At 39.6% G+C, this 12760-nt stretch overlaps 1 protein-coding gene across 18 annotated transcripts in view; it reads left to right on the top strand.

Annotated features, from left to right (window-relative positions):
• The window catches only part of PPP4R1 (protein phosphatase 4 regulatory subunit 1), an 84026-nt gene that overhangs the window by 68143 nt on the left and 3123 nt on the right, over positions 1-12760 (top strand). For all 18 annotated transcript variants that reach the window (XM_069778990.1, XM_069778985.1, XM_069778987.1 and 15 more), the window contains 7 exons: positions 1522-1697; positions 5887-5982; positions 7309-7494; positions 8984-9145; positions 9780-9880; positions 11589-11709; positions 11808-11942. In XM_069778990.1, the coding sequence (XP_069635091.1) occupies positions 1522-1697; positions 5887-5982; positions 7309-7494; positions 8984-9145; positions 9780-9880; positions 11589-11709; positions 11808-11942 (977 nt within the window). The remainder of the gene's footprint in view (positions 1-1521; positions 1698-5886; positions 5983-7308; positions 7495-8983; positions 9146-9779; positions 9881-11588; positions 11710-11807; positions 11943-12760) is intronic.

Here is a 12760-nt window from a genome sequence, read left to right on the forward strand (position 1 = left end):
GTCTTATAGTGTAAGTATTAGTATGATGTTGGTTTTGTTTTTAAGTTTCTAACTTGCTGTGATTTTTACTGTTGAGGTGAATTACAGTAATACAGCAAGAATATCTTTTGGTTATTCTGTCAGAAATTTGATGCAGTTACGGAGCTAGCATTGCATACTGTAAAGAATTATCTTTACTCCTGCTCATCAGACTCCACCTAGAAGCTAGTGAACCCATAGTGTTTTCCAATTTTTGCTAGCTAAGATTGTGCTAAGTTACAGTTTTGCTTCTTGTAACAGATGTGTTGTGTATCTGTTTCTTCTATCTACAAATAAGTCCAACTTTCTTTGTTTAATTTTTGTTAATAACCCTATCAAAAAAAGCTAGAGGGAGAAATTTAGATTCTGTAACTTATTATGGCAAAGTGAGATTAAAAACAAGCATATGGTTTGTCATTTAATTTCACAATGAGCATTTAAGAAAGCTTGGAAGGTATAAGTCTATGAGGAACAGAGCTTCTGGATGGCTGGGTGAATTTAATGAGTCAGGAGATTGTTCCTCCTTACCTTCTTGGAAAGAAGGGGGAAGGAGAGAGGCAGGGTAGATCAGTCTGCAATGAACTCTGTGTTGCTTGCAGCCAAGATTGCCTCTGATACCTGACCTGCTTAGGTCAGGCTTTATCCAAGGAACATTGCTCAACAAAGCTTTTTTTTAATTAGCAGTAAGCAGAGGGATGGAAAGCAGAGCAGTCTCAGAACTGCTGGATCTTTTTCAAAAGAGTGGATAGCTGAGTGTGAAGTGCTAGTGCTTTCTTTTGATGAATAAGAGGACATCAAACAATGCAATCTTCATTATTTGTTTGGAGGATGCAAGGAGGCTGAAGTATCCTGTCCAGAAAAGAGTTACTGGGGTCTAGCATCTTCCTAGATAGATCTTGCTTTAGAGTTGCTATAAAAACATAAGAATTTAATGACGGTATATAGAGAGGGACACAGCCTCTCAGAAATGAAATCCTTTCTGTATGAATAAACCCGTTCTCAATCTTTATTTGAATTACTTTTCCCTTCTCTCTCTTATTCCCACCTCCCACAAAAGACCCAGTCAGTAAGTTAGTATTCGTGTGCTGTTCTGCCCCAATGACTCTTTGCACCATTAGTATGTACCGAGATTCTTAAAGAACTGATCCTGCCATAACAGCAGTCTCTTATTCCTGGGGTTTGTTGGTTGGTTTTTTTGTTGGGTTTTTTTTGGTTGGTGGTGTGGGGGTTTTTTTGGTGGTTTTTTTTGCTTTAAAGATAAATTTCAGTGAACTGTGGTGTGGTTGAGCACCCTAGGAAAAGTGGCATGTTAACCTGCCTTGCATTTTACGCTAATTGTCCCCAGTTTGGGATTTACTAACAGTCAATAATCTTAAATTTGTACCTCCCCATAGTAGTTCTGCTATCTTTCAGTTAATTAGTCAGTATCTAAAAGTTGATCTGTGGACTTGCTAAAAGTTTATTGCAGTTCAGTCTCATGTATTTCTTTTTCATATGCTGCAGCACAAGTGGAGGTGTTGTCTGCTGCACTCAGAGCATCCAGTTTGGATCCTCAAGAAGAGACAATGGCCAGTGTCAGCAAGGGAACAGAATCACAGACGGAACTAACCATCAATGACCAACAAAATTTTAAACCTATACTGGGTGATATTGTGCCTTTAATTGGTGACACTGTTGAGGTAAGAAATTAGTTTTATGCTCTATTTTTTTTTTTTCCCATTAGGATTTCCAGGGCTCCAGTAATAGAGCTGTATTTTGCATTTGTTTGGTAATTGCAGCCAAATGGTTCCTACTTTCAGCTAGTGTGGCATTTGGTTTTATTGGCTGGTATTGAAGCGCTAGCTACTAAAATGAAATGAGTTGTGTTGGGTGCCTTTGTTTTTGCCAGTTCTGTGCTTGTCCATCTAAATTCTTGAAATTGTTTCCGTTAAAATCTCTGTTGTGACTATCACGTTTTAATGCTACTGCAGTTGATTACTGTGAAACTGCCTCCCTTAAAACAGAGCCTTGCTAAGTGAATCCCCTTCCACATCCCCACCATCTGGAGAAAGAGGTACTTTGTTCTCTGTGCTCCCTGTCAAAATGTTTTATAGTAGTTTACTGGCCTGCATAAGAGAAGTTCAGGACCTGCAATCTAGGATGTTGTGTGGACTGCTGAAAGAGAAAGTGGATTCTGGCAATCAGTAGCATTTTAAAGGGTTTTTTGTGCTTACTTCTTCAGCACCCCACCACTGCCCCCTGCCTGCCTGAAGTCTGTGGCATTTGATGCTGTTTGCTGTTCTGTACTATGTATTAGGCTAGGCCAAACCCACTATGTTCACTGTGTACAGTGCCACAAGCTCTGGTGGTATTAAAAGCTATAGCTATGTGGAAAGCAATGGTTCCAAAATATGCTCCATAAAACTACAGCAAGTGATTTGTTGAATCATATTGCCTAAATGGTATTTTCAGATGAAATTTTGATAAATGTCTTTGAAAGTCTAGCAGTTAACATTTTCAACCTTCTTTAATTAAAGCGGTGTTTTTACATGACAATTAACTTTTCACCTAAGCTGTTGGACTGCCATGTAGCCCAAAAACATATGGGGAGTAGAGGAATGTGACATCAACTTGGATACTGCTGTTTATACACAATCATAACTTAACACTACAAATGTGGTTGGTTGGTTGGTTTGTTTCAAAAAAACAATGGGCCCCCATTTCCTGATGTCAGGCTCGATATGTTTCTTTATCATAGGATCTGTTGTAGTCACTTCCTTCTATTGCTAACTTGTAAAATGACAGTGTAAATGTATCCTCTGTCCTTTTAATTTTTGGGGATAATGAGGGTGGTATTTGTTTGGCGGGACCTGTCCTGCATTTTATTTCTTTACAGAGTATGATGCTGGCAGAAAGTTTAAGAACCAGTCACATTGTTGGTATATGTTGCTTTTGCATGTTTCAGTTTTAGTCTTTAAAAGGATGCTCTTAATCTGCCAGTTCCTTGTTTGTTATTGGCACTGAATCAAGTCCTCATTTTGCAAGTGAAATGATATAGAGGTGACCTAGAATTTGGGAATCAAGCTGTCATCTGTTGAGCAGGTGAACTGTTCACTTGTGCCCCTAGCAGTGAATAGAGCTCTGGTTTTCACAGGTGGGTTTTTTTGTGATGTTTACTTTGTGGTGGTGGTGGGTTTTGTCTCAGCATAGCAATGTCTCAGTAGGGTACTGGACACTTCAGAAAAATCAAGCTACAGCATTTTATATTTGAAAGCAGCCTTCACAGTTCTGCACACATATCGCAAAGCAAAATCACACTTTGCTTGTCCTTCTGCAGCTGTATTGGTTCCTGAAGGAGTTCATGCTACATGTTAAAGAGAGATTCTCTATTCAAATGAAAGTAAACGTTGTAATAGGTGAACAGATAATGTTTTGGGACATAGCTGAAGTTTGTCTGTTGAGGTTGAGGACAGCTGTTTTATTTTTCCTCAAGAGCCACCATTTTTATTTTCTTTAGGTTGTATGTTCTCTGTAAGGTTTAATAAATGAATGTAGGCCTCAGGAAATCCCCCAAGTTGTATTCCCAGTGGATGGGTGTGGGAGTCCTTTTTTGGTTGGAGGTAGAGGGAGAAGGGAAGGAAAAGAAAGAGAAAGTGGACTAAAATCAGCCCACTCCTGTCTGACACAAGTAACTCTCTTTAAGAAGAGAGTGGATGCCAGGACACTGGACCCCTGAGACTGGCCCATTCTCTCTTTGTTTGGGCCAGCTGCCCAGTCACAAAATGCCAGCACCACTTGTCCTGGTGCTGTGGGCTTTGTGTGTAACCTGTGGCACAGAGCAGGGGTTTATGAAGCTCAACCACAGAGCTCCTGTTACACCACAGCTAAAGGAAACCTCACGTGAGAGATTTGTAAGGCCATGACAAAGACTTTGCATCTCAGAGGTGGCGATTTACCAGTTTGGTATGCAAGAAGCTTTCAGGCTAAACCCAGCTGAAATTTTATGTCCTGCAGTGCTCAGTTTGGTGTGTGCATGTTGCATGGAAAAAGTACAGATGGAACTTAATCTGCAGGAATAGAGATGCTGCATTGACTTAAATACCAACTGATGGTGTGGTTCTATACTGAAGCTCTTGCTTTCTGGAATGCATATTTGAGTTTAAAAGTGGCTGGGTAAAAATGTTTCCATCTGGGACACCCATCAGTATATTTAGTTGTTCAACTTAGTTCCATCAATGAAGTTTTGTTAGTGTGTTGGGTTTGGGGTGTGGGGTTGGGGGGGGGTTGTTTGTTTTTTTAAACTAAACCTTTTAGAGCTGGGGTAGCAGAGACTGTGAGATGGAGTCTTTTCATTTTTATTGCAGCAGAATGCATGACTAGCCTTCAGTCCCTTGTACTTGGCCAGCTCATGGAAGGCACTGTGGCTAGGCTATGCTGGCTGCCTCATAATTTCTTGATTTGAAAGAGGTCAAAGCCAGTGACTTTCTGGTCCTGCTGAAAATTATCTCCCTTTCTGAAAAAAAAGGCTAAAAGAGTGAAGAATTGACTGGCAAACTAAAATCCTGCAGAGGTGGTTTTCAGAGCCTCTGGAGGTTTTATAGTTGGAGTTGTATGCTGCTGGACACACTCAGTTATGGAGTCACTTGCAGATCTGTTTTTTCCTTGGTTCTTTGATGCCTTCTTGGTGCTGCTTGATAAGCCTGACAGGTGACTCGGGCTGCTGTGCCAGCAATATGCAATTGCCTCACAGCTCTGCCTGTTCTTTATCACCTGTAATTATACCTTAGGGTCTAAAATTACAACTCAATGCTTAAATGAAAGGAGCTCATGGAAGACGAAAAAGCAACTGTCTGAAGTCAAACCAAGGAAGACAGATGGTATCCTAGAGGCTTTTTTGAAGACGTTTATAGTTTGCTGGAAAATTCTCATTGTCAAACTGATCTGAACAGCTGGTAGAGTAGGCATGTTCTCAATGCTTGTGTTGACCCCGAGAGCTCACCCTGCAGCATCTGTGAATAGATACCTTGGCTCATATCTAGCAAAAATGCCTTTGTCCTATTTTGCTGCACAGCAGCCTGATCTAGTTTTCAAATATTCATCATGTACTTCTTGAAATTCATGGTTGATTATGCAAAGTCCGTTGTATTTGGGGAACTCCACTGGTATAGAAAGTGACAGTGCATCCCCTCAGCAGCCCAGTTTATCATAGTGTATCAAACCTCTGCTGCTCGGTAGAGTTCTGAAACAGTCTCAGTCCTTATCTTCAAGGCCCAGTTATGTAGCCAGGACACTTGAATGACTGATAAAAATTGTTATTATAGAACTGCTGAGAGGAGTGAAGACTAGTGTCAGCAGCTATGGTCCACTAGGACTCTGTATTATAAGATGAAGCTCATCTGCAGAGAAGATTATAGAACAAGCACCTCTAGGAAATGAGCAACAGCATAAGACTAATTAGTTTTCTACTCTTAAGTGTAAGGGTGGCTTTGTTTTGACCTTTCTCTAGCACAAATCCAAAGCAACAAATACAACAACATTGGCTACAGATGTTTTTTCATTTTCTCTTCAGGGGAGAAGCAATGTGACCTATATGTTATGTTTTCCTTAATGCACTCTCAAAGGTATTCCTCTCCTGTGATTTTCATTCCATAAGAACCAAAATAGAGCAGAAAAAGAGGAGCCTGTGTTTGAAATTGAAAGCAGAAAGATTTATCTTACAGACCTTTTGATTTCAGGCTGTAGCAAAATTGTATTTGATATTAAAACATGTATTCCTTTAATATAAGAAAAAGACCCTGAGGTGAGGACAGCACTTCTTGATGTTAACATTTGTTTTGTGTTTAATCCTTGAGTGTATTTTGTGTGACTCTTATTCTCTTTTTTTCTTAGAATATGGATTCTACACTTCACTATATTCATAATGATTCAGATTTGAGCACCAACAGTAGTTTCAGCCCTGAAGAAGAAAGAAAATCCAAAGTACAGGTAAATGACAATGACTTCTGTTTTTCCTACCTATGTATCAGATAAGTGGAATTTTTTTACATATATGGGGATTTCTTTTATGCATTTCATTCAGTCATTTCTGATGTAATGTAGTTTCTATTAAATATGGCAAATCTCTTAAATAAGTAGTTTTAAAATATTCTGGTTTTCCATAGAGAATGGCTTAATTCAGCAGTTGCTTCTGTTTTAATTATGTATAAGAGATAACAGTATTTTTTTACATGAGGTAATGGTTGTTGTAGACTTCCAGGCTCTGGTTTCATTTGGTTTAATTTTCTGTGGAAACTATCCTGTAATGGAGATTAGGTTATTGAGGAAACAGGATTTTTTATTAAATGTTTTGAGTGGAACTACCCCCACCCCATGACAGCTTTTTGCAGAAAAGTTGTGAAAGTGTTTCATTAAGCTTGAACTGTCTCTTTGTTATTTTTTCTCAAAAGGAATCAAGTGTTTGCTGTTACATATTTCAGTATTAAGCATGCCACCCTGCACCAGTGTGAGTTCTTGAATTGGGAACCTCAGTCCCTCTTGTTGCTTACGTGAGCCGAGCTATTCGGCAGCTGTGTTAGGGAAATGCTCTTGTGCACCCCCTTGGGTAGAGTCAGTGCCCGAGATAAACCAACAACAGCTGAAGCAAAGACAGTGTTGAAGTCAACGCAAAGAGGTTTTCACAAAATTTTAGTTCAGATGCTTTGATTTCTCAGTGGAGGGAAAGATTGGTCTTCACCAGAGATCTCTTTGTCTCTGGAGAAGCCTTTTCCTTCCTGCTGACTACTCAGGGAGTTTGGAAGCCATAGTGAACACGCTATGCTCTGCCCCCTCCCTTTCCCTCCCTCCCCAAGGTGTTTTAATTTAGTTTTCTTCTCCCGACCTCCCCAAGATTTTGAGAGGAATAGGAAAATTATTTTGTAGCAAGCCTTGTAATTTGCTGTTCTGCCTATGTTTATGGATTAGTTAAAATGGCCAATTTGCACAGCCTGCGAGCCTGAATGTTTGTAGAAAAGTAGAATGTAGTCTCTTAATTTCCTGGTCTGCCTAAGTAGACAGTGATCCACCCACTCATCTGTTACCTTGGTCTGTATATTTTTAAATAGCCACCACTCGTATCATTGTTTCTTTGCAACTTTTTGGTGGAGCTTATGAAATACACCACCTTTGCATTCTTATTAAGAGATTGTAATCAAATAATACTCTATAGTTGTGGGGAAAAAAAATGTTCTTCTGACAGTGTGCCCTGGAATTTTAGTAAGCCTTATGAGGATTTATTGAAAATAGTGTAAACACTCTACCCTTTTCTTGCTGTAGGATGTTGTACCTCAAGCCTTGCTGGATCAGTATTTATCTATGACTGATCCATCTCGTGCACAAACAGTTGATACCGAGATTGCCAAACACTGTGCCTACAGCCTGCCAGGTGTGGCACTTACATTAGGCAGACAGAATTGGCACTGTTTGAAAGACACCTATGAGACACTGGCATCTGACATGCAGGTAAGGTCAAGAAGCTCTGACAGTGAATGATCTGAACTTTTTGTGATCTGACAATGAATAATCTGAACTTCTATGATGATTTCTCTTTTTTACTGGGTGTTGGGTTGCTCTGCTTTTTACGTGGAGCTTTCCATTGCTGATATTAGTTATTTGTATAATGAATGAAAGTGTAACAGTTGTCTCGGAGGAAGCTGGGGGTGTGTGCTGCTCAGGTAGTAAGGAAATGGGGCAGTTTGAGTGGGAGGTGGATCTCCAGTGGGAAGGTGAGCAGAGGTCTCCTGATTTCCTCTGCTTGCTTCAGATCTTATGGCAGTGCTTGGGATTCTCATAGGTATGAGAATTTGGGCTGTGCTGCTGTGTGTGAGCAGACATGTGCCCCTGCAGGCATGTCTGGAGCTCAGTGAGTCAGCCTCATGCCAGGCGTTTGGTGGCCTTTTGGTGCTGCATCCAGTTACTCATAAGGGAATAACATCACTATCACCATGCAGCACTGCTGTCTTAAAAACAAATACTGGAAATAGCAGCATTTTCCTTCTTGTCAGGTGGTAAGGAGGTGGCTTTGTGGATTTTGCTGTTGGTTTACAGTTGTTCCCTAGTCTTTCCTTTTTTGGAGATGCTCTTTTTAAACATTCTCAGACTATTTCACCTCTCTTGAACTTGCTGCTTGCTATGTCAAAGCAGCAGTTCTCAGTGATATGTAGTGAGTAATTTTATACATGGCTATTGCTCATATTTTCCGAACTCTTTTCCAGCCATCAAAAACAACCAGCTAATAAATTTAAAACAAGTAAAAACAAATTACCCTGTATTCAAAACTGTCCAGAGTTCATTGCCAGTCTAATCTGCATTAAGATTGAATTGCCAGACCAGGGCAGAAGAACAGTACTCGTGGTAATTGGAAAGTGCTGGCTAAAGAATAGATGCTATTTTCTGTTTAAAAATACTTACTTGAAATAGTTACTCCATTAAAACAGTGCCCCCTCAATTTGGGGTGAGTGAAAGCTCTACTGGTACTTGGACTGCTGGGCACTCAGTGTGGGTGAAACTTTAGCTATTATGGAAGCTAAAATACGCCAGCTGAAATATTGTGGGATATATGTATCTTATTCTGTTTTACAAATTAAATGAGTGAAAGAGTAGTAGTATGGAACTAATTTACCCCAAAGAATTTAAAGCAGAGAGTAATGTGTGGAAAAGTACTGATGTCAGGAATACTATTTTCCTTCCTGACACCTGGAAAATTAAAATATTTTCATTACTTCTATTTGCCTAGTTCCTTGATACTCAGGTGGAAGAAATGATACCTTATCGGTTGTCCTCCCCCCCCCCCTCTTATTTCCAATTTCATTTTCAATTCTTACATGAGATACTGTTGAATGTATTTGTAAGCACTGTAGCTGACTGGGAGTCCAGCTTGGATACTGACCCTCAGGTTAAAATAGAACACTTCAGATGATACATCAGTAAAATTTGTTTGTTTATTTTACAGTGGAAGGTTCGGCGGACACTAGCATTTTCTATACATGAACTTGCAGTTATCCTTGGAGACCAGCTTACAGCTGGAGATTTAGTTCCTGTCTTCAATGGCTTTTTAAAAGATCTAGACGAAGTCAGGATAGGTGTGCTTAAACACTTGCATGACTTTCTGAAGGTATGTCTTTTCAATTTGGTCAAGTGCAATTATGTGTTTTGCTTCATTTCTTTGTATGCACTTGCTTTTTAACATAACATTGGCATAAGTCTTTGTGGGTATCCATACAGATGTCTGTTGAATACTAGAGTATATTTTGCAGGAGATCTGTGTTGCTGATACTGTCTTTTCTCTGAACAGCCTGGTTTGTGCATGTTTATTCAATATGTAGGTGCCAGTGCATGGTATTAAGTTTTTTGATGGTTCTAACCTCTCTATGCAGCTTACTTGTCAAATTTCTTTAGGAGTTTTTCTGTAACTGCCTCATTTTTGGAGCTGAAAGATACAAATCATGAAACCTTTAAAATCAATACTATCTTTACTGCTGACCCTTTTTGTTTTATAGAGTAAAAGTAGAGACTAGATCAGATCTTGCTTTCAGCATTGCCCCACGTAATTTTACAGACTTAAGCATGATAGGTTTAGCCCAGGAAAGCAACACCATTGCTAAGGGTTTTTTTGGTTTTGTGGGGGTTTTGTTGTTGTTGTTGTTGTGGTGGTTTTTTAAGTAAAAGCAAGTGTTTCATTAGTTGTATGTTAAAGCTCTTATTCTATCTGCTGATTGTAGCTTATGTTTCTTTATATACTGTTACAGCTTCTTCACCTTGACAAAAGACGAGAGTATCTTTATCAGCTTCAGGAATTCCTAGTGACTGATAACAGCAGGAACTGGCGTTTCCGTGCTGAGCTGGCTGAGTATGTAGTTTTCTGGATGCTTGTTTTTATTGTTAAGGATATTTTAAAATGTTAAAATCATAGAATAGATGTTTTACAGTGATGTTCTTCATTTAATTTTTGATTAGTGGATAGTCCTTATCCTTCTACACTTGTCCCCCTTGCTTAAAAATTCCCAGGAGTTGTATATCACTTCTAATAGTTGGAACTTGAATGTCTTTTTCCATCACCATATGTTGAAAACATTACCTTTCCATAAAAAAATAAGCTGCCAAAAGAGAAGACCACATCTGATTGCTCGTGAAGTCAACAGAAGTGTTCTAGTAATTTGATTTCAAGTTGCTGTATTTGGTGAGTATGCTGAATTCATGATCATGAAATGGAGAAGATCAAGATGTTGAGGGGAGTAAAGAAACTAAGTAGCAGAGTAGTGACCTTGAACTTCATCCAAGCAGACTTTGGCTTTGTCATGGAAATGGTAGGTGGGCTCCCATGGGAGGCAGCTCTGAAGGGTCAAGTTGCTCAGGAAAGCTAGCAGAGGAGGGAGCTTATGAAATTCAGCAAGGGACAGATACCAAGTTCTGACTGTGGGAAGAAAGAGCCTCTGATAGTGAGACAGACTGAGGACTGGCTGCCCTGGGAGCAGCTCTGTTGGAAAGGCCCAGAGTATGGTGGAGGACAGTGAGCTGAACATGAGCCAGCAGTGTGTCCTGGCAGCACAATCCTGGCCTGTATCAGCAGGAGCACAGTCAATGTATCAAGGGAACAGATTAGCCCCCTCTAGTCAGCACTCTTCAGGTCTCATCTGGAGCAATGCATCTTTACAAATACAGGAAAGATGCTCATCAACTGGAACAAGTTCAGCAGAGGGCCACCAAGAAGATCAAGGCTGCAGCACTTAGCTGTGAGGAGAGACTGTGTGACCAGGGCTTCTCTAGCAGGAATAATGAAATGAGCATATAGTAATGACTAAATACAGTGTATCTTTTGCATTACATTTTGAGAGACCTAGTTTAACAACTGATAATGATGTTTTTGCTATGTTTAAGTGTTGTTTCAATTTAGTAACTACAAGTCACTCACTTGTTACTGCTGGTATGGAGATGTTCAACTGGCTACTTGTAACATGTCATGCTGCTTCTTTTGACATACTTTCTACCATTCATGACATATACTGGTGTCTGCAACCTGCTGAAATCTTAATCAACTCATTACAAATTGAAGAAGACTGGTAATTTCTCTGGTTGTCCGGCATACTCTGAAGCAGAGGAAGTTTACTGACGTGATAAATCAGTGTACTTAAGTGACCAAGGATACTTATCAAACTAAGTCAGGGTAGTTGCTTTGTAGCTATGAATGTGTTATATGTGTGAGATGCCTTTACCAGGTATTCAAATGTACATGCACACTGTGGTGTCATTTGCAGCTGGATCAACCGTAGCCATTATCAGGATCCCTGCCTTGTAAATGCAACCTTGGTTCCTTGCCTCTCTCCTAGTTTTTCATTCTTTGAGCTCATGCAGCATTTTGCCATCGTTGTGAATAAGTGGCATTTCAAAATTTTCAAGTGACCCGAAGTCAAACTAATGGCATTGAAAAATAGAAAATTTTACTTTTCAGTAACTTTATTATGGCCACATGGCATACTTGGCAAGTGTTGTCATATAAATGATCATAATCACAGTTAAAGCTACCTTTCTTCTTATTATAATGTACTTCTGTCTTGTAGGCAACTGATCTTGCTTCTAGATCTGTACAGTGCCAGAGACATTTATGACTACTTGCGACCTATTGCTTTCAGCCTCTGTGCAGACAAAGTGTCTTCTGTCCGTTGGATTTCCTATAAGCTGGTAAAGCAATCTAAGTAAATTCAGTATTTCACACTTCTGAGGGTTGGTGGTCAGAAATAATTTTTGATCTGGGTTTTTTTTCTTCTCATTTCTTCAAGGTTAGTGAAATGGTGAAAAAGCTGTATATGGCTTCAACATCAACTTTTGTGGTAGACCTCATGAATGAACTTGTTGAAAAGTTTTGTAGATGCCGCAAATGGTCTGGTCGACAAACTTTTGTCTTTATTTGCCAGGTGAAATGTCTTTTTGTTCAACTTTTTTGGTTTGGGCTGGGGGGGGTGGTAAGAATTAAGGGGAGATAGCAACTGGAACTCTTCAGCTATCTATTGACACTATTTTAATGAATATTTGAGAACTTTGTTTCCAAGGGAATAGGTTTCATGGCTGCTTTCTTCAGTGTTGCTCCATAGATGAGCTTGAATGCATCCCTAGCTTAGCTTATTAACATCAGGTTGTTAAATCTGATGTTGAATATAAAACAAAAGCATAACAAAATAATCCCTGAGTTGAGAAGCTGCTTTGTTACTCAGCATGAAGTGAGATTTTTGTAATATGCTGCAGCAGCCTACCACTCTTTTGAGGTTACCCTTTACAAATCAAGCACTAGGAGTTGCCTGTACCTCCTTAGCCAGCTAGTGCAGCTTCATCAAAAAGCAATATATTCTCAGCAAAATAAGCAGAACTGAAACTAGCTGGGGTCCCAAGGAAATGGTCAAATTTGGAGGCTGTAGCAGAGGTGCAGACTGGGAGCCAACGTGACTGCTGCCCAAGTGGGACAGGTCTTTGAAGTATTTGGAGAAATGTCAGCTTTGAGTTTAGAGAAATGTGTTTGGGTATAACGGATGTTTATTGAGATAGACAATTCTTGTCTTAATATAGTATCCTAGTTAAAACAAAGACTAAATCAATCTTGAAAAGGATTGGGAAGGTCTTTTACTTTTCTTCCCTGTTTTCAAATGATACACCGATTAAAAAAATGAATAAAAGTAAGGAAGTTGCTAGGCTTCACACAAAATAAAGTGGGCTTCTAACTGAGCCTGAATTTCCTCAA

This window comes from Haliaeetus albicilla, chromosome 3 (genome assembly GCF_947461875.1).
Source record: "Haliaeetus albicilla chromosome 3, bHalAlb1.1, whole genome shotgun sequence".
Taxonomy (NCBI): Eukaryota; Metazoa; Chordata; class Aves; order Accipitriformes; family Accipitridae; genus Haliaeetus; species Haliaeetus albicilla.